This window comes from Stegodyphus dumicola, chromosome 6, assembly GCF_044657685.1.
Source record: "Stegodyphus dumicola isolate Sdum_Otavi_A_Nest chromosome 6, ASM4465768v1".
Classification (NCBI taxonomy): Eukaryota; Metazoa; Arthropoda; class Arachnida; order Araneae; family Eresidae; genus Stegodyphus; species Stegodyphus dumicola.
Window position 1 is genome coordinate 222,561,836 of NC_140773.1, and position 23,271 is coordinate 222,585,106.

A 23,271-nucleotide genomic window follows, 5' to 3' on the forward strand; every position below is an offset into this window, starting at 1 on the left:
CTTTTCAATATGATACTTATGTAATAAAAGTTCACATCCTTTTTTTTTTGTAACATTTTTAAAAAAGTTAACCCTTTACACACATATAAAACTTGACTATCGGGAAACCAGAAACAGATCTCAGAAAAATTCCTTAATATATTTTCAAAGGGAAAATATTACGTAATGAGGTAACAAGAAAGAAAGATTTGTATACGAAGGATAACAAGATTTTGAAGAACTTCCAGGACTAATGTTGGAAAGAACAGAAATTTTTTTTTATTTCCTTTGAAAATCGTTACAAGCCAATTCACGCAGATGATGTCCCTGCACCAAGCGTTTGTGTAGCTGATTGAATCCTATGGAGAGCTGCTACATACAGTTCGCGGACACAGCTCATTGTGTGCTTGTACAACTGGATATCTTGCTCTTTACTCTGAAGGGCTCTGCGCACAAAATTCTTCAAGAAGGCGTTTTCAGCTCGCACCAGTTGCAGTTGGGCACCAATGGGCATCGATTTGCCTACAAGTTGAGGTCCTACAGGTTGAGGTGCTCCTTTCGCGGCACCTTTCGATTTCGGGTCTTTCGTCCTAATGAAATAAATACAATAATAATAAATTACAAATACATATACACAAAACAATAAAACTTCGTTGTGTCTCATAACTTACATGGCGCTCACCAGCGGCCGAGCGGTAAAGCCGCTGAACACTGGTAGTTCGGTCCGAGGTTCGAATCCCGCCAAACGGGCTGGCTGCATGGGCGGTTTTTTGGTTTTTCCCATGTGTAACGTGTATACGAGCCAGTTCCCTCAGAAAGTCCTCCACGAAGGCATCCCTTCCCTTAGGCAGATAGCCGTAGTGTGCTTTGCCATAACTAAATAAACCAAACCAAACCATAATTTACATGATAACATAGCTTGATTACAAAATTTACCTCTATGGGCGCTGCAATCTAATTTATATCTAACAGCATAATAAAAGTTGTAGACATTAGTGTTTTTTTTTGGGGGGGGAAGCAGGAGACGTGAGGAATGTGATGTGCAGTGCCGTCGAGGGATCTCGAATCCTTGACCTCTCGAACACGCGTAAAATATGCCTTCGAATTACACCAGACGGAAGGAGAAAATACCTTAAATACCCTTCCTTTTAATAGGCGACCATGGAATTAGGAGACACAGTCGGCAAATGCTGATGTTGACGAATTATCGTTCACGACCCTTTTAGTTCGGATGCCACTAAAATGTGCAATGCCTTGGCCGGAACCCGAACCTCCTTGGACCTCTCGAATACGCGTCGAATATTCTTCCAATTACACTACGAAGAAGGAAGAAAATACCTTATAAAGTTACTGTAAGTAGACAAGACTTCCACAACTCTCAATTTCTGCATTCAAAGGTTTTTCACTTAAGAAGTCAACACTTTGTATATGTCAAGAAGTCAACACTTCGGACGTATATACGAGTATTAGTTGTGATTTCCTGCCGAAATTTCGTAGCGCAAAACATTTAGAAATTCGAAGCCCTTGTAAATGTAGCACGTGCAGGAATGGGGTTGCGACTGGGGGTAAGATTTCCCCCCTATACAGCTACAGCGGAAGTTTGCATGCGAAAATTCTTCCCTCCCTTAATGATTGAGGATTTGTCGATGGAACACAAGCCTGGAAACAAGCCAAAAAAAATTCATACCGCATTTTCATCACAAAAATCACAGCTAAGGGTGCAACATAAATGACGACTGATATTTCACACGCAGATTCAATCAGCCTTTCACAGAAGGCAAACTCGTTTCCTCGGAGCGAAAATACACGAAACACAAACTATACAGCCGCTCAGCTGGTATAGTGTTAGCGTCGCTGACTGCCATGCTGAAAAGCCCGAGTTCGAATTTCGAAGAAGGCATAGATGTTTGTAAATGTATAGCGTCCATACAGCGTGGGGGCACTCTAAATATGTGGCGATCCGAAAGTCCTCTCGAGAGGTTGATGGTAGGGGAAGACGGATGGAGGATCCTCGGACCCCTCTCCCCGCGTGCTCTCCATCAAAACTAGGGGTGGAACTGAGCTAAATCGCACTGTCACCTGAATGGTGCGGTTGCTAACCGCAAGTGTAATCTATCGCTCCTTCCCATGAGGCATTTCATGGACTTGGGCTGACTATAGATCAGACAAGTGAGCATTAGTCAAACAACAACAAACACGAACTTTCCAACTTTGCACTTTATAATTTGCATGTGGATGTCGCATACTTTTTTTATAAAATAATTATTTATCAATGAATTTTGAGTAAAGCGCGCTTGCGAATTTTAAGTGAAGGGGACGGATAGTTACAACCATGTCTGCTTCCGGATTCGAACACGGTCTATACCACCTACATAGGTGTAGTATGACCTATGTAGGTGGTACTGACCCAGGCCCTTTGGTATCGTAGTCGGTTACCCTGACCACTACCGTCTAGGCGGATAATCAGTCATTACAAAATATTATGATTACGAATGTAGAAAATAATTCTGTGAATTTGAACAATAGACTTTTTATAATGCACTTCATTGAGCTTGAGAAGTATGACACTGCGTTTCCTGTTTGTTCTCTGTCTCTGACGACCAAAAACGTTCCTCTTTATGCGATAAGAAAGTTACGCGATAAGGAATATAATAATACGCAACAAGTTACGCGATAAGAAATTAGTGTTATTATCACAGTCGATCTTTCAAGGTGTTTCAGCGGGTTAAAGATAAATACCGAATTAATTCAACACTTCTGGCAAACACAAAACAAAATATGAAACAGCTAGGACAATCTAATTATTAAAAGAAAAAGGATTCAGATTTTCAAGGTTGCCCAAAATGGTTTGTTAAGGTTTTTTTTACTCTCTCGCTGAGCTCACAGTCTACCAATCTGCTGTTAAACTCACTCTTGCTAACCCATTTCTTTTTCTCTTTTAGCTTTATTATTAAGCATTATTTTCTTGGCACTTCCCCCATATACAATTCAAGAGCAAAATTACACAGATTTTAAAAGCAGCATATATTTAGAATTCCTGACGCAAACTTTGTTAAAGTGCAGGCATTTATTTTTCTATTTTATTTAGTGTTTTCTCAGTTCATCATATAAATGTTCAGTTTTCTTAGAAAAATGTCTTGCAAAGCGCTCTTTTTTTTTTTTTTGTCCTTTTTTATTATTAACTAACTATTCATTTATTAAATATCATGTTCTTCGCACTTATAGCGCATAAAATTCAATTGAACAGCTAAATCACTAAATATTTAAAAACAGCATATCATTAGAATTTCTGATACACCCTCACGCTTGCCGGTTGCCGGAAATAAAAGTGTTTTATCTCCGGTGACGCCACTGCTTACTTTCAAATCGTTGAATTTGTTAATTAAAAGTTCATTAAAATTTTACAAAATATGAAATATTATAAGGTCATTCCATTTCGCATGCCTTCGTAGTGTAACTGAAAGCATACTCGACGCGTATTCGAGAGGTCCAGGGTTCGAATCCCGGCGAGGGTGTTGCATATTTTTCACGTCTCCTGCTTCAAAATAACCCAATGACTTTACAGTATAAAGTTCGAAACTTAAAATTCGGGTTTCTACGGGCATATGCTCGGGTGGAGGAATACGTTATTAAAAATTTGATTGACCTAGGTTCCGTCGTTATTTCACAATGCGAGGAACATCTTTATAAGCGGCTTAAGTGTTTCTCGCCGATAGTTTATTGTTGTCACTCGGAAAAATGAGCGCGGAAATTAACGTTTCCGCAGTTTTTAATTAATATCTCGGCCGATTAAACTCATACAAAGATGAGAACGGTACCGATGGATTCGGAGAATTTTTTGGAATCCGAGAATACGCGCCTCGAATTTCAACTCGGCGCCGTTCCGTAAATACTCGAGAAAAAAGAATTTGGCATGTAGCCAAATCTCTCTAACAGGGAAAACCCAAGAAAGAAAGTGGACAATGTAGGGAAAACGTAGGGGAAATATAGTTTTTAATTAATATTTCGGCTAATTAAAGTCCCACGAAGACGCGAATGGTCAAAATAGCGTGCCACGGACCTGCGGAATCCAACTGTGTGCTTCGCTAAGCTCGGCAGCCAGCCATTTCGGAGGAGATGATGGTACTTCCCCCCCATATATATATGCGAATTAAGTGGCTGTTTGTCGCCGATAGTTTATTGGTTGCTTGCGTAACTGTACTAGCCAATGGGGTGAAGTTGCCACGGCACAGGGTTGCCGTTTCAATTGAGACGTAGACAATTTCCTGTAAAACTTGCCTTTACTATGACCATCCATCAACAAATCTCAGGGCCAAACGCTAAGCGTGTTGGCATTTTTTTTACCTGAACCTGCATTTGGACACGGTCAACTTTACGTTGCCTGTTCAAAAGTTCGTGAAAGAACGGACGTAAATTTAAAAATAATGGATGGTGCTCTGCAAGGCGAGCTAAAAAATGATGAAAAGATCTACACAAGAAATGTTGTGTACAAAGAGATCTTTGACATGTGAATTAACATTTTATTATTTAAATCACCTTTATTTATTGAGCTAGCGGTGGCTCAAGGATCAAGGATCAAGGAAGTTCGTGTAACGGAGTTCTTAGGCATAAACGCCTTTACCTCCACATCATCTGAAGAGTAAATTGTCATCATCAAAAGAGGGAATTTTCTAATACGGTAAAAAATTTTGTTAAGCCGAAAAAAGCTTTTAAGAATAAGTGCCTTCACACTGAAAACAAATATAGAAAAAAAAAAAAAAAAATTCAGAAGGTCTAATTTTGCGCCAAAATAAGGGCCAGAATAAATTAGATAGGGGCAGCCATCTTAGACAAAATTTTTGCTAAAGACAGCAGGTGTTTCCTTGATAAATAAAAGCAGGTGTACTTGATAAATAAAAGCAGACAAATAAAAGCAGGTGTTTCCTTGATACTTGATCTTTCTTTGAGAACGTCAACTTCGCGGAGGGGAATGGACGGGTTGACGCTCTTAAGCGCCGTTCACACTGGAACATATCGGAACTAACGAACACATCCGACGCAAACAACACAGCCGGTCAGCTAGAAAAAACCAGTTTTTCGTCACTACGGGCCCAGTTGAAAAATCTGAACTTCACGCAAAACGGAGCTAGTCGACACATGGAACCGACCAATCAGGAGAGTATTTCAAATCATCATCAGCAGCTTGCGCGCTAAGTTCAATAAACAACATGGCTGAAGATATGAGCGACGATTGCAGTCTAATTGCTGAAATCCAGCGACATCCCGTTATATGGGATAACAGACTTAAGGAATATAAAAATAAAATAAAAAAAGAATGCGCGTGGATGATGATTGCGGATCGTCTCCATCGGAATGGTAAGTAATTTTCTTTTTTCTACATTTTTGTGTTTAGATTTTGAATCCGGAGTATTAACTGAATTACTGATATCAATGATCTCAGATAATATATCTATTTGTATTATAAAGTTAGCAATGAAATTAAAAGTAGTGAAAGCAAAACATGAACAAAAGCGTTAATGTAATTTTTGTCTTCCTTCTTAACTTTTTCTCTTCATAAAAAGAAAGGTACTGTTTATTGCCTCATATAATAAAATAAATCGCACAAACTTTATAAATTCGCGCACTCTCTAATCAATTGGAATAAAAATACTATTAATAACAATAAAACATGTTTTTATTTTTCTAAATAATTTTTGATGATTTGGAACCTGTATACTTAATGACCAATTTTGAACAAAAGGAAAGAATAACCCCTTGCTATACTTAATTAGTCAACCCAGAAAAGAATAATGGTTATTATATTTAGCATTCCCATTTTTCTCAAGTAATGATAATTATCTTAATATTTTAACTTTTACTGCTTTGAACTAAGTTCTAAAAACTTTACCTAATTGTCTTCCAGTTAATGCAATATCTCACTTAAAACATTTCCTAATTTTGCCTTGTAAACAGTTTGGGACAATGCTTTTAAACTTTTAATATTCATTTATTACAGTTGATGAGATTATGTACAGGTGGCAGAATTTAAGAAAATTGTATTCGAGAAAAAAAAAGAACAGCCAAGAGTGGAGATGGGGCTAACTCTGTTCAAAAACCTTGGCCTCTTGCTGCCCAGATGTCTTTTCTGGCTCCTGTTGTGATTTCAAGAAAGTAAGCTATACTTCCATGTCTTCTAAAACACTGTATATGTTTTTTTTTTTAAGGAACCTTCTTGACAGATCATATAATTTTTTGAAAATGGATTTATTTACGATGAATTATATATCAGATTGCCAAAATAACATTTTTTATAACTGGTTGTTTACTGTGTTATTAAAAGTATTATGTCAATGATTAAGCCCTTATTTCAAGTTTGTGTTCAAATGTAAATAAACTGGCAGGACAGATAAGATCATCACTAGTATACAGTAGTGTGCTTAAATTCATAAAAATTCAGGTTTTCATACAAATGTAAAAAGCATGAGTTTCATTGTCTTTACACTAAGAATGACTTGTTTTCACCTGTTCCCAAAGCAGTTGTGTTGTAGACATGCTATTAATTACTGCTCGTAGGTGATAAGAAATTTACTTGTCTACCATTTATTTTGGAACGATACATTTTCACAAAACATAAATCTACTCTGTATGTTCACATTGGTATAAGCATAAAATAGTACACTCATTGTTCAAAAGCGGATTATTATATAATTTTTAAATGATTAATGATACACAAACTTAGATACAATGTCTTTTACTAACCTCATGCTGTTTTTGAGATAAAATGGTTTTAACTAATTATTTATTATGTTGTGATCATTCTGACTTTTTCTGTTTATACAATTTTCATAAATTATTACAGCATATTAACCATTATTGTACTCATTGGTCTTCATATTCAAAATATAATTTCCCCAGTCATAATGACCATCTACTTCAGATGACTAGTTCTAAAAGTGATCAGTATTTCTGAGAACATATATATAAATACCACTAGCAAGTTTCATCTCTCAAGCACTATCATTACCACTGTCTATACATGTTCATTTGGAGGCGATTATACTTTTCTTTGTATGTAAGCCCTTTCAAGTATTTCAGTAAAAAAACTTCACACCACACGCTAGCCACATGGGTATTTTTCATGGTTTAGCCCAGGAGTAGGAACCTTGTAGCTGTAGTGCACCAAACCAGTTTACTAATATAATTCATGATGCTGTACAGTAGGAAATATTTAAAACAATTTGATTCACACAGCAATACATGCAGAGTTAGGGAACAGAAGGCGAGAATAAAGATTTAGAGTTATATTATATATTACTTTAACAAAAGTGTTCATTAGAAAAATTAAGCACTGTGATGAAATTCTGGCAACTAAACTTTCCTGACAGTGCATAGAGTAAATACAGGAAGATTTATCTTTGTCTGATAACTTTCTTAAGAGTGGTGTAGAGTGCCACTGAGAACTGTACTGTGTGCCATAAGTTGCCGATGCCTGGTTTAGCACGCATGTTATGTGAATACAAGACAGTTTTCTGTAGAAAGTCCTCTGTGCCTAACAAACACATGATGTCATGTATATGACACGTAAATAATATATATAACCAAAGATTCATCTGTTTGTCTAAATCTTATAATATTTCTAAATATAAGGAGAAAGAAATCCTGGTCATAAATTCAAGTTAAAATTTTATTAAATTTTTTTTTGAAAAATAAGAGCCCTCACTAAAAAATACTTTTAACTCGGTTATCAAGTTCACTTTTTGGTCCTCTGTTTTACAAATTGTATTCAATGATTAAATGCATAATTTATCTTTAATATTTTTATATCCATTTTTTTCCATGTTCAACTGAAGATTAATAGTTATTCCCATTAATAATAAAATAATCATAGTATGACTAAAACAATTTGATACCCTGTTTTATGCATATAATGACATTGTTTTTATTGCATTAATAATGTAACTAATTGCAGAATTTTTAGCAACAGAATAACTAACATATCAAACAGGAAATTTTTCTTAAAAATTCTATGAGTATTTCATTAATATTCATATTAAAAAACTCTCTTTTCGGGGAATATGAAACATAGGTAGCAATGAAGTTTACTTTTTATGTGACTTTGAAGCATTTTCTAAATGTTGAATTAACAGGTCAAACGTAATGAATAGCCACTGAGCTTAACCATCATGGACACTTAACAGAATGCTAGATATACCCAGAAATTATTTAAAATTATTTTTACTTGTTGCTAATACCATATCAAAGAGTGACATTGTGTTTTCTATCAATGACATGAAAATGTTTTTGCTTCTACAAATTAAAAGCTTTTAGAATTGTTTCCCCTTTTACAAAAGTAAAATAATTTGTAAAATGAAACAATTTTTTTTTTTTTTTTTTTTTTTTTTTTTTTTTTTTTTTTTTGCAGAACAATCACTAATGATATTTGGAATGAGGAGATGGAAGAAAATATGGAGCCAAGCCTCAATAGTTCTGTACATGACTCAGAATTCGACTTGAGTGCCACATTTCCTTCTGATGATGAAAGAGGTGTAACCGATTTAGAAAGTTTATCAATAATGACAGACAGGACAGAGGCAATGACAGAAAGGGTCGATTTTAGCAGAGAAGCTGCTATGACAGGCTCCAAAACATCTGCATTAAAGAATGGCGATTCAGAATCCAATGTCTGCACTAAAAAGAGGAAAAAAGATGCAACAGATGAAATTCTGGATTTCATGAGAAGTACTACCTCTGTATTGACGGAAAAAGATGATGATGATCCCGACAGAAATTTCTTACTGAGTATGCTACCGGATTTTAAAGAATTAAGCAAAGAGGCAAAATACAAAGCCAAAATGGGTTTTCTGAGCTTATTGCATGAGTTGGGAAAATAAATAAAGTAGCTTCAACTCTTCCATGCTCATTGACTTCATTTTTTTATTTGCTACATAATATATTACTTGCGAAGAGAAAAATGTCTTTTTTTTTATTATTATAGAATATTACTAGTATGCAATAAATATATGAAATTAGCTTAAATAATACATAATTTACATACAAAAAGAAACATAAAGAAAGCAGAAAAACTAAATAAATTTATTTTGCCAGGGAACAGCTCCTTCTTCATTAAAATAATGCATGAATCTTTCTCGAATGGCAGCTGCACATTCGGTAGCATTATTGGCACCTTGTCTACCAACTGATGGTAAATGGCTCTCGTCTTGCCTCCACAGACCTTCTTGAACAGATCCATCTTCAAACATAGAATCTGCGTATCCAAATGGACAGTAGCTCTTTGCAGCCTTACCCATTTCATTTCTCATCAGAAAATTATGTAAGCAGCAGCAAGCAAACACAATTCTATCTGCTCTGTCTGGCTGAACGTTGAGAGTGTTTCGAAGTACTCTCCATCGAGCCGTCAAAATTCCAAATGCATTTTCGATGCACCTCCTTGCTCTTGCCAGACGATAATTGAATATTCTTTTATTCCGAGGAAGGAGTTTCCCTGGGAATGGCCGCAACATATTTGTTTTTAAAGGAAATGCTTCATCTGCAATAAAAACAAATGGCAAAACCTTGTTACTTTCAGGAAGCAATGCTGGCTCAGGTAAAAATTTTGAGTTTTGTAATTTTTGACCTAACGAAGAATTGGCAAAAACTCCACTAATTCGCCCAAAATTTCCAATGTCCACATACAAAAACCTATAATGAGCATCAGATGCTGCCATTAAGACAATGCTGTGGAATCCTTTATAATTGATATAGGACGATCCTGCATTTGGTGGGGCTTGTATAGCAATGTGTTTACCTATAATGAAAGGGAAAAAACACTATCAATAAAAACATATTTTATAAGATTTCATCATTCATGAATCTTTGTGAATATGTAATAAAGATATGATAAATTACAATCACAATTATTTTCTATTAAGAAGAAAATTTCAATGCTGAGAAAAGATTATTTTGTTCATATATCAAATTCCATTAAAACATAACACTAGATTTTGTCATTTATAGTGTTTAACTAGAATACTAAATATCATTATTTGTAATGTCATAGGTGTAATTATATATTCAATAGCATTTAATTAAATAATGAACTGCCAGGGTCAATACTTTATTTCAAAATAAAAGGTATGCCACTAACCATCAACTGCACCAACACAGTTAGGAAAATTCCACTTGTATGAAAAACCATCTGAAACTTCAGTCCAATGGTTTCGTGAACGTATTTCAGGCAAACACAATGGGCCTAAAGTCTGACAAATTGCTTCACAGGTCTCATGTATAATACTGCATACTGTCGATTTGCCAATTCTAAAGCTAAAGGAAAGATCTGCATATGTTCCACCAGTAGCTAAAAACCTTATAAAAAAAATAAATAAAAATACATATTTATTCTGAAATAAAATATCTGAAAAATAGAACTGGTTTGCCATTGTACACATGAAAAAAGAAAAATCTGATATATTTGTTAAAAATATTTGTTAAACATAAGCTTGTTTTGGTAATTTTAGTTCATCAACTGTTTGTTTGAATATTTATGCGAGTCTATTTTCAGAACTTTTATTTATTTACTTTTTTTACTCAAAATGTGTTTTAAATAACTTTTTTCAAAACAAGCAGGTTTTTTTAAAAAAAGGACCAATAGTATATATGATAGAAAAGTAAACTCATTTTGCTTATATTTAGTAATAGATAAATGCAACTATAACTGGAAAACACAACTTTCCAAAAACAAATATCAGCTATCGTATATTAGCACAAGATGTACCTGATATTTCATAAGCATATTATTATAGCAAATAGAAGGGTAAAAGTATATTTACGGGTAAACATTGGTAATTTTTGGCGGTACATGCATACAGAGTTTGCACAATTCTTTGACTTGTTACTTTGGCTTTGTGTATCTAAAATCACCGCTACGCAAAGCTAAAATAACAAGTCAAAGAATTGCACAAACTCGGTATCCATCTGACACACATACCTTTCATACATACCTCCCTCATGTTACATACATCTATTTATTTTACCTTACAAAAGTAAAGAAACATAATGTATACACTACAAAGTCCATAATCCAAACTTGTTGGAACATTGGCGATTCCGGATTATAGATCATCAATTTAAATCAGGTAAGATGGCATGCAGAAATCATACAATTAAAAATATGAAACTGTAATTTATGAAATAAAGAGCAATTATGATCTAAAGGGTATCAAAATTTACAAAAAAAAAAAACTTAATATTTATTTGTTTACTTTATTAAACATTCATCATTTTGTCATATGGTCACTTTTATCATAACGAACCCTTTTTCTGTTAGTCATTGCAAGTGGGGTGTCGGAATTCACAAAATATTCAAAAAGTTCCTTTTTCTTTTTGCTTATATACAGTTGACTTTCCAATGTCATACTCATCGCATAATTTTGAGACTTTATCCATTTTTTGCAGCAATTCCAATTTTTGTTTGATGGACATCGAAACATGCTTTCGCTTTGTAGATCCTTTGGCAGCTCCTAAATTTGAAACTCTTTTTGACATAATCAAATGTTCAAACTTACTTTTTATAAAATTGCTCTAACAGTCTTCAAAAAATAATAAGCCGGATCCAATTAGAAGATTAAGGAACAGCGCAATCTGCAACATTAACTGAAATGCCTTAGATAATTTTAGCCTAGCTTATTGTAAACACATTGTACGTTTACGCATGCGCATAAAATTTGTAGCTTTGAGGTCCGGATTATGGACCTGCGGATTAGAGACTTTGCACTGTATATGCAGAGGCGTAGCTAGAGTTTCCAGCACCCGAGGGCAACTGATGAATTTGCGCCCCTTTCTGTGTGCCAATAATGGAAAACATTTCATTAAAAAATTTCATAGCATCAATTTGGCACCCCTTTGATGCTGCGCCTGGGGACAGATGCCCCCCTTGCCACACCCTAGTTATGCCACTGTATATATGTATACACATGGAAAATATGTGTGTGTATGTGCGTACATATACTCACACACATTTTCTTTTACATAATTAATGGAAACTACAGAGGTTATTGAATTTATGAGTCTTTACTTACCTCAAACAAAGTGCCAGCCTTTCTGATGGAGAAATTGGCTTTCTTAAACGAGTCGTCTTCTTTTCAATTTTCTTTCCAATCAGGGAAAGCAGCTGATCAAACTGATTGCCCTATTATTTAAATATAAATATATGATTTAGGTATAAATTTAAAAAAATATTTTTAATTAAAGCTTAAACATCTGTGTATTTCATTAATTTAAATTTTTAAATTTGTTTTATTCCAATAATATTATATACATGCATTTTTCATGAGATTAAAAAAAGGTCACTGAAATGCAATGATCATAACATTTCTGTAAGGTTAACTAAAACTCATTGAATACTTAAGCTACTATTCTAGAAAGGGGAGGAAGCTTGTACAAAAGATAAAGAATAAAAATTTACATATTATTATGATGGCAGTGTGTACTTGGAATGTTTTGATCATACCTTAATAAAGAACTGCTAGGCCTTTTTAATGCCATAAAATGCTTATTAAAATTATATTCAGTATTACTTCAAGCAAGTCATTACAAAGTCTACTTATGCACACAATTACTAACCTTCGGACAACTCAGTATGGGTTAGAGCTGAATAAAAGGGAAAATAAAGACGTATAGAATTATTAGTGTTATTGCGATCTGCACGGATTATTTTAATTTTGCTACTACTACTATTTATCTATCATACATTCATTAATATACAATGTGCATGTGAGAGAAAAAAAAAAACTTTTAACATATATATTTGTTAATATATATTTCCATACATTTTTCCTAAAATAGTTAGGGTAGTTAACTCATTTTTTTATAATTGATATCCCATCACTAGCAGTGACAATAATAATTTGAAATATGAGAAAAATCAAGGCAACCTTATTTATTGAAATTAAGATAAATTTTCTGCTTGAAGTGAATGAAAAAATACTAAACTTACTTTACAATTTGGGTTAGTCTATATTTTAGGGTGTCCCTTGGATTATCACCAAGTTGTTGTTTAATTTATTGCCAAATTGTTGTTTCATTTATAGTAACCTGAGTAATTGAATGTTATAGAAACCCTATTAAGACATGATTGGTTGCATCATTGAGGTGAATTTGACTGATGGGGGAAAATATTTGTAAGTTCTTATTTCTGCGTTAGATGTCGATTAGTTCTTTGTTCCATTTGAGTTCCGCAATTATTGTGAAAAAGAAAACACGATGTGTCTAAGTACATTGAGTATTTTGTGATTTGCATGGTAAAATGGCTGACAGTAGTAAACTGGGTGTTTGGTGACATAGTACATGAGAATAGAAGGTGTTTTTTTTTTAAGTGGTTGAGAACAGAAGAAATTAAATTTTGTCGAATGTAATTCAATGGAATATTTTACCTGAACAATGATCATATCCAACTGCTGGAAGTCGTACAATTGGCTTTTTGATAATGGCTTCGTTCACATCTCAGTAAATCACACAGTGACATTTAAGGATTCAGAAACTGGAGCTCATCTCGAAACCATCAAAGATATGTGGAATATAATAAAAAGGGATTTTTGGAAGAAATACCACCTACAGTCCGGCACTACGTAGGATATTTTTTATTCTTATTTTTGTGAATTTATGTGGCGACAGCAGTATGCATATTCTAGTTCAGATAACTTTAGAAAGTTTTTGGATGCTGTTAAGGAATTTTGTGTACCACAGATTGGAGACACAGAAATTTCTAAATAAGGTAAGTCGATATTTCCTTTTTAAAGTTATTTTTCACTGTGTGATTTAAAATGCAGTTTACGGAGCTTTGATTGGCTACAAATTTGGTTCAATTTTGGCAATGAATAACTTTGTTTAAAATTATATGACATCATCATTCTACTGATTTTTTTAAAGTAAAACCAGATTGATGGACAAAGTCAAGGCTGTGCGCAATGCCAAGATTCTGCAATTCTCTGATGTTTTTATAAGTGAAAATATATCGATGTGTACATGGACACAGAGTTTGTGCAATTCTTAGCATTCTTCAATTAGCAAATAAGCTAAGCATTTTCATTTTACATTGCAAATCATACATAAAAGGAAATGACAAATAACTAATCATCCTTCACATAAGCATTCTTTTCTTTATGCATTTTAAAATTCTCAATGTTTAAGAAAAATGCAGAAATTGCAATTTTCAATTTATTTTTTTGCAAGAAGCAGAAAATGTAATCTCCTTCATTGATTTTATGATGATTTTGATTTTGATGTTTAGCAGGCTCTTAAAAAAACATGATGAACATGGATTACAACAAAACTGTATATTAAAATTTGAAATTTTGGGAAATGCTACTATAACATAACTATATTATTGTTATATTCAATGAAAATTGTACTTACCGACATCCTCGTAAAATTGAAGAATAAGTCATGATAATTCTCTCGTAGATGAGGTAGCAAAGCAGAATGATGTCCATGAATTGTTCTCTGCTGGTAAATGGATTTCACCCACTCACTTCGTGGCTTTTTGACTAAAGTCTTATACAATACATATGCTGCAAGAAGAAAACTCCGCAACAAAATACATTTTCGTTGTTTTCTGCTCACCACACGTTTCGATCGAACCATTTTTTTTTTTTTTTTTTAAATTCGCTCTATCGCTCGAAGATTAACGGCGGAAGACTGTCTGCTACGAAACGTAAACAAATGAAAGCGCGCGTGAACTCCTACTCGCTTATTGGCTGTCGCTAGTGGACGCTTCTAGTAAGTGTGAACGAGCTAGGTTAGGTAGAGCCGTGTTTCATGCGCCGGTTAGCTCCGATAGCGTCGTTGAGTGTCAAGTGTGACGCGTCGAAAAAGTTGCTGTGTCAGTTGGAGGTCAGCTGACGGACAGTTGGTCAGCTGACAGTTTCGTTTCCGCCCGCTATTCAGTGCGGTCTTTAAGGCCAAATAATTGACACCTCTTAAGGGGATGCTAAAAGCAAGTAATGCTGTTATCATATCTATAGACGCGCGCGCTTACCCGGGACAATTCCGAGAAACGAAATTCTAGTAGTACAGATTTAAGCGGCAGACTTCCGAGAAATGTTTCGTCTAGCTAGGAGGAACGTGTCCCGGCTACGAGCAACATTTTAAAACTTTTCCCAAAATGTTCCGGCTGGAGACGTGTTCCTCGAACGTTCAACCAATCAGACGAAAGGTCAGCTTCTGAAGGATCACGGGTAACTTTCAATATGGCGATGGTTCTCACTGTGAAGTCATGGACGGTGGAAATAGAGGCCGATTTAATTATTGCTGTTTTGTTGTAATACAACTGCCTGAGTCATTTTTTAAATGCGTATATATTCATTAAATATATAATCGTGGAAATTTCAGAGTTGACAGTATTTTACGACGTTCTTGCATTTCGGATTTCTTTACAAATTGTTCGTAGCCAAAAGTTCGCCAAATTTGTCGTATTTCGTGCTGATCGTGTATTATAACACTGTTATATAATAGAATTTTATTTCTTAAATTTGAATAATTTTTTAAAATTCGTTTGTATATGCGCGGCTTTTCTCCTAATTACTTATCTTTTAAATTGTTAACTGCATAATCAGTGACACATTTTAAACAGCATAAAAGATGCATAAAAAAGAAAAGCATAGCTTATGTAATAATGAGAATACTCATTAAATTTGTCTATTATTTTCATGTTATTAATGAAATACTTTTTGAATTATAAATACATTAGAAACTATACTTTTATTGTAAATGCTACATATTGAAACATTGAAAATTTATGGATTTATTATTATGCATGATGAAAAACATTTGTATATACATTCATTAATATAAATCTTATTCATTACATTAATACTAATAAATAACAATTTTTATATAATACTAATAAATATATATTAACAACTTCTAAAACATCGCATCTCTCTATCTGTATGTAAATATATGACTTATTAGATGTGTATATATATATGTATGTATGAATACAGAAATGAACATTGCCAAGAAGTTTATTTGAAGTTACTTTTAATTCAGATAACGATTATGTAATTGGCAGCAACTATAGTTATCAGTTCTTTGCAAATTATTATGGGTATGTAATAATCAGTTGAAAAATAATTGATGAGTATTTGAGTACTAAAAAGAGTGTACACATTTTGTTATTGGGTTAATTCATAATTATATCATACGTATGATCTACGTAATAAAAACATGACTAATAAATAATAAGAAATGTAACAGCTGTGCATTTATAACATCTGATTACTTAAAACAGCGCACAACTGATTATCACCTTCATACCTTCATGTCTGTTTACATAATGAATTGCACTTTCCAATTAAGTGCACAGGCCTACTAGTGGCCGAAGCGTCGTTGAACACTGGTAGTTCTGTCTCAGGTTAGAATGCCGCGAACGGGCTGGCTGCATGACGTTTCCTTAGTTTGCCCCATTTGTAACTGGTATACGAGCCAGTTTTAAAAAATCTTCTACAAAGGGATCCCTCCTGTTGTTATCCCTCGAGGCTTTGCGGTAATCACATAAAACCAACTGAGCCCACCAGCGGCCGAGCGGTAAAGTCGCTGAACACTGGTAGTTCGGTCCGAGGTTCGAATCCCGCGAACGGGCTGGCTGCATGGACGCTTTTCCCCATGTGTAACGTGTATACGAGCCAGTTTCCCTTAGAAAGTCCTCCCCGAAGGCATCCCTTCCCTTAGGCAGATAGCCCTAGTGTGCTTTGCTGTAATCTCAATAAACCAAACCATAAAACAAACTCATGATGTGAACACCTAATTTCTAGAGTTGGTATAATTAATGTGTTTTAGGTATATTACCGAGTGTTCTATGGGACAGTAAACAACTCGCACATGTTTTGATTGCTCGTGTATTCATATGCTTTATTTGATCTTCATTTTGCTGAATAGTATCTGCTGGCTGTGAGGAGGTAAATATCAGCCATATAGATTTTTGTCATTTGAATGGACAGAACAGTAATTATGAGCCATAAAGTTAGTCAGAAAATGCTTTCACCAGGTCACAAATTTTCCAGTGAGCCATCAAATTTTCACTGAAATGCAGACAACAGAAAATACACTTAAGCGATGTGTGATAAACAGACTTATCCAGCACATATTTTTAAACTATTCTTAGTGTATACAGAATTCGGCTATTACTGATGTAATTGATTGCTATAACCAGAACTATGTTTATCTGTTACATGAAGTGCCAGAGTGGAGATCAAAGTGATTAACTTGATAGCAATTACCTTTCTATTACCTTCCATTACTAACAATAAAGTTTAAAACGAAAAGCATGTGAGCGGTACAAACAACACGAAGAAGCGAATGTCACCTGAAAGGAAACGTCACTTTCGCCAATCTGAGCGATAACTGATTCTTGTTTGGCTTTCAGCCTGTTTACCAAGTGAAGATGGTAACCCTATTTCGCCAAAGGCCGTTTCTCAGAACTGTTGCTGCAAACGTTTTGTCCCGGCAACAAACAGCTAATGTGATAACGGCTTAAAAGGCCCTTTTAAGCCCCGTTCACAAGAGCAGATTCGACCGGTAGCGAAACCCGGTTCTTCCAACGTGTCCTGTTCACATAGGACAAGCATTAACTGCCTCGCCGAATTGTAGGTAGAACTTGGTTGAAAGTTCCTTACCTCCTGGGAGCAGCGGTTCACCTAATTTTAGTTACTGCTCGCTGGACTGTCAGCGAAACAATCGCGCTGATAGATATCTGGAGATGTGATAGCATCCCCCTAAAAATTAGATAGAACTGTACAAGATACGCAAATTATAGACAAATACAGACAAGGTTATCTGATGCTAGGTATTCCAGAAATATCGTTCAAATTAAAACTAAAGTTAAGACAAGTGCATATCGGCTTCAACGCGACAAGGGACTCGGTACCTTCTGAATGATTTTTTTTTTTTTTTAAATTTAAGCATTTTCGTCTACTTTTTATGAATATTATTAAATGGTTTAGTGAGACAAAATAATTTTAAACTGAAAAAAAGTTTTTGCTAGTATTTTTTTTAATTTAATTTTTTGAAGAAAACTTTTACAATTACAATGTCTTTCTTCTCCTACAATTTTCAATGTCTCTCCCCAGTTTTTTTTATTATATTTATTAGACTGTTCTTAATAACTTCAAGGAATGATTTTGCAATTAATGAATTAGTTTCTGAGGAAAAAAATACACTTTTATCTAAAATTTTTAAAACAAATATGATCTCAGTCACATTTTCATTTCAAATAATTTTTTCCTTTCAGTATTTTGCAAAACCCATCCTTGTTTCTATAAAGTATATAATTTTAAATAAGCAGTAAAAATAATAAAAATTTAGCCCATACCTGTATATGTTTTAGGACTTTAAGTAAAAGGATTTATTGAAAAAAATGCAAAAGGTTTCTCAGTTTGCATTTGCAGTTTAAAGAATACAAACTGTCTAAATAGACATTTAATGATTTCAAATCTTTAAAATTTTATTACTGAATTTCTGTACACACATATATATATATATATAAATCAAACCTAGTGCTATTTATTCAATTGGTAAATATAAACATAAATTACAAACCTTTTTTTAAAACCTTATGTGGCCAGAAAAATTGCACAAACTCATAAAACGCAAGCAGAATTTTTCTTTACCTCTTTTTGTTTTGTAAAACACGTTCAAAACAATTTAGTACATTAATTAATTATAGTATTGTTGCGTGCATACGGGTTTGTAATAGATTGATAATAGATCGTAAATGATTGTCATTGCATTCAAATCCGATGATAGCTTAATTAAATTTCTTTTATCAACAGAAACACTTCAAAGTTCTGGAATTTTCCACAGAAATACTCGTACAAGTGTTTAGAATATCATTAAGTATAATCAGTAGTTATGCTTCAATCTAATAAGAACGTTAAACACAACGGAATGCAAAACGCATCTTAAGAGAAAGTTAACTCAGAAATATCTCCAATCTAACGCTGAACTAACAATTGACAACAATAACAACTTATATAGCATAAATAATGTCATAAAAATAGTGTGGTATAATGAGATTATTACTTTGAAACCGATGTTTCGAATTGATACCCCAAAAGAACCAATATTTCCCATTCTCTTTCATTGCACATCTTTCAAAAAAGTAAAAAAAACTCATCCAATTAATTTCCTGTATAATTTTTTTAAATGCGAAACGTTTGTTTTATATGCTGTAAAAATGTTGGAAGTTTGTAACCGATATATTTTTAGATATGAAATTTTAAAATTAATGGGCGTCAAGCAGTCTAGAAATATGAACGATTTTCAAAAATTCTCCCAAAATATTTTTTAAAAAAATTACGCTAAAAATTTCATTTAATTTTTTTTTTTCTCCACAGTGTGTTATGGTGCAAACTATAATATTCTGAGATTCTCAGTTTATTTGTGAATATTTGCAAAAAATCGTTTCAACTTTAAATTTGAAAAAAATCTAATCCTCTAAAAATCAAAAGTGTGACACCACATCCACAAGCAGTGTATGTACAAAGTTTGAATTCTATATCTTATCGGAAAGCAGTTTAAAAATCCATGATCATCTTTTAAAAATAGCGACAAGCACCAAGAGTGAACTAAATAACAGCTTATAAAATAATAATAATAATAATTAAAAAGCATATATTTTTCAGGAACCATTACGAAAGTTCAGGTACCAGTTGCAAAAGTCCAGATTACAAAATTAACAACAGTAAACAACGTTAAAAATGTGTAAACAGTATTAGAAATCTACCAATTCGGAGACGTGATTGTTCACAGAGGCTTAGGTGTAAAGGGGAAGGAAGACGGTGGTCTTCTGAACGGGTCCTAAAGACGAAACTCTTTCATGTCTCCTTTTTCTCCCCTTGCTAACGGCAGCTGTGCGAAGGAGCGTTGCATGTGAACGGGGCTTTTGAAGGGCTGAAAAAGCTATTTTGAAGTAGAGAAATAGTCAATTGACTTTAGATTTAAAAATTAGGTTCAATCGCCTGCGACTGTAAAGCTTCTTCTTAAAGAAGCAGGAGGGGTTCCTCCGGTCAATGACTTAAGCATTCAAGACTCGAGAGGCGGGAAGGGGAAGGAACGAGAAGTAATTATTCACATGCATGTCAGTGTGAGCATACCTTGCCCGTTTAAATGGGTTTGCAGCATAATCCGGGTTGAGAACCGATCTCGGTGTCTTCCTAGATGAGGCGACTGCAGGATCATATACAGGTAGCATATGCAGCACAGGATTTGCAACATGTTGAATATTTTTTAAAAAGTTTTCCGAAAGTCGCTGTATAAAGCGATTAATGGGCATAATTTTGAGATCATTATGAATCTCTTCGTTCCTTATATACCACGGAGCTTTGAGTATTTGCCGAAGCAATTTAGATTGAAAAGTTGGACATGTTTTCTGTTAGTCAGTGCTGATGGGCCCCAAATGGGGCATGCATAAGTCAGAACAGGCCTTATGATAGACTTGTAGAGCAAAATCTTGTTGTCAATTGACAGTCGCTATTTAAAGCGTAGAAGGGGCGCAGATTGGATTTGACAGCCGTCGCATTCGCAATGATTTTTTGAATGTGAGGTTGCCAAGTTAATTTTGAATCAAGTAATACACCAAGATATTTATATGAAGAAACCCAGGGAATAGGTTCACCGAAGAGAATTAAGTTATCTAAACGGGGGATATTTCTTCGGATGAACAGAGTAGCGGCACATTTTGCGACATTGATTTTGATTTTAGACAAACCGAGCCAGAGTTCTAAGGCTGAAAGGTAACTCTGTAATGTAGAGATTACCGTGAAGGTGTTGGAATGTTGTGCGATGATGGCTGTATCGTCCGCATATAAAGCAAGATCGATACTAGGGGCCTTAGGAATGTCATTTACGTAGAGGTTGAAAACTGAAGGCTCGACGATACTGCCCTGTGGACAGCCGGCATAGATTGGGCGGGGAGTGGAGAATTCGCGGTTAACTCGCACACGGAAACTTCGTCCCGTCAAGTACGAGTTAATAATTTTAATGAAATGAGCCGAGAAACCAAGCCCATGAGCTTGTAGATAAGTCCGTCATGCCAAACCCTATCAAAGGCTTTGGCTACGTCAAGATAGACTATACCAGTTTTCTCTCGCTTGCGAAAGCCTTCATGAATGAATTCCACTACACGTAATAACTGCTGTACAGTGGAGTGTTTAGGTCGGAAGCCGAATTGTTCCGGGATGATAAAATTTTGATCTCGACAGAATTCATTCAGGCGATTAACCAAGACATACTCGTAGATTTTTGAGAGAGACAAGAGCAGACTAATTGGTCTGTAATTGACGGGTAAGTTTAAATTTTGTACCGGTTTTGGAATGGGCACGACTGCTGCAGTTTTCCAACAGTCGGGAAAATAGCTTCTCCTGAGCATTAAATTAATAAGGACCGTAATCCAGACAATAAACATTACGGGGAAGTTTTTGATCATGCGATTCGAAATTGAATCTATGCCAGTGGCCTTGTCAGGTTTAATTTTATCAATGTAAACCATGAATTCAGTTGGATCAGTTGGCCTGAGGTCAGGCGTGAAAGGTTGTGATAGAATGTCTTCAACCCGTGAATGGATGCGCCCCTGTGTAACCGGGCGGTTACAGTAGGAGTCGTTGTTTAGTGTGAATTGAGTAGCAAGGCTGTCAGCAATAGCTTCAGCCTTTTCTGAGTCTGTGTAGGCCATCTGTGCGCCATCGGCCGTTTCAAGGGGCGAGAGCTTGCAATGTTTGCGTAATCGGGCGGCTGCACGCCAAATCGATTTGTTTTCAGTCGTTAGGGACTCAATATAATTTTTCCACTCCGCTTGTTTTAATAAGAGGGTTTCTGTCCTTATCTCGTTCTGTATCTTGCGAAATTGGACGCGGATACTGGGATCGCACGACCTTTGCCAGATTCTTCAAGTAGTTCCGCTGCTTAATTTTGAATTTAGTCTCAGGTGGGAGTCTAGCACCAGGGTGCTGAATAGGTTTTGAAGCCGCAGCTCTCGCTTCTTTAAGTAAAGACTCCAGATTTTTAATCTGCCTGTCAAAGTCCGCATTGCTGGAAATTTGTATGGGAGGGAGTGCTGTGTTTTCCAAAATAAATCGAAAATCGTCCCAATTTGTTGAGACTCGCTCCTGTAATTTTGAGTAACGATTTTGAACATCTAAGGTTATCAAAATAGGATAGTGATCAGAGTCTAAAACTTGTATCACTTCAATTTCATGCCTAAAGAAGATATTATAGAAAGCAGCCAGATCGAGTACTGCAGGGGACCCTCTTACAGGGTAGTACTAGCGGTGGCTCTTAAGAAATGTACCGCCAGTGGTTTCCTTCATTGCACTCTACTTTAAGCAATTAAGCAAGTAGAAGGGGGAAACCCCGTGGGGAAGTAAGCAAAGGGGCGTCCTCGCCGCCTGCCCTGGGTAATTCAGTTTGAATTAGCAGACACCTTTGCACAAATCATTTTAATTACAATTTATAATATCTAGAACAGCGGTCATTTCGTATGCCCGCCGGGCTTTCTAGCGCATATATACGTGCAGACTCTAAGTTATTTAATTTCTTTAAAAATAATACAGTATGATAATTTTTCGTGGCAACAATTTGAAAAGGGATTCGCCGTTTATAGTTGCCTACACAAAATCGCGTTTCGAGACTAATAGGCCATTCCGGCTAACGCCCTTTTGGGTTAACAAGTCAAATTAAAAAATATATAACGTAGCTTTAAAATTTTTTGGAATTTTGCATTCAAATGTGTGTATCTGGGCTCATCAGTGTCCTAGCGGTAAATTCCTGCAGCTGGAACACTGGCAATTCAACGTGAGTTCAGATCCTGGCGAGCGGGCTGGTTGCATGAACGTTTCGTGGTTTTCCCTTTCTGGTGATGCAGATACAAGCCAGTTTCCTTTAGAAAGTACTTTACGAAGGCATCTCTTCCCTTACGCAAATAGCGCGCTTGTGCTTTGCCGTAATCAAACAAACTAAACCATTTAAATATGAAAAAAAATGCTAATGTTCTTTTCAATCTTTTGAACATACATATAAAAAAGGCCTATGAACTATTGAACTATATGAAACATACATATGGATGTACTATGTTATTTCTATGTTACTCTTATGTTTTGACTTTATGACATTTGCTGTCACCAATTTATGACATATATTCATATTAGGTTATTTACTTATTACATAACAACTATATTTAAATTACTGTATGCTCTAAATTCTGTACATGAAACTATGTTACCTGTCCAAATTATGTACTACACTCCAAACTATGTGCAAATTACG

At 34.9% G+C, this 23,271-nt stretch overlaps 2 protein-coding genes across 2 annotated transcripts in view; one reads left to right on the forward strand and one right to left on the reverse strand.

The window, feature by feature from the left end:
- Nucleotides 1-245: 245 nt before the first annotated feature.
- Nucleotides 246-23,271, reverse strand: part of LOC118185481 (uncharacterized) — a 32,682-nt gene continuing 9,656 nt past the window's right edge. The window contains exon 4 of the mRNA XM_035355341.2: nucleotides 246-569. Within this exon, the coding sequence (XP_035211232.2) occupies nucleotides 290-569 (280 nt within the window). The 3' untranslated portion in view covers nucleotides 246-289. The remainder of the gene's footprint in view (nucleotides 570-23,271) is intronic.
- On the forward strand, nucleotides 4,969-8,849 carry LOC146996972 (uncharacterized). The gene is made up of 3 exons (XM_085819577.1): nucleotides 4,969-5,334; nucleotides 5,975-6,129; nucleotides 8,381-8,849. The coding sequence occupies exons 2-3, from the start codon at nucleotides 6,095-6,097 to the stop codon at nucleotides 8,847-8,849; spliced, it is 504 nt and encodes a 167-aa protein (XP_085675703.1). The 5' UTR covers nucleotides 4,969-5,334; nucleotides 5,975-6,094.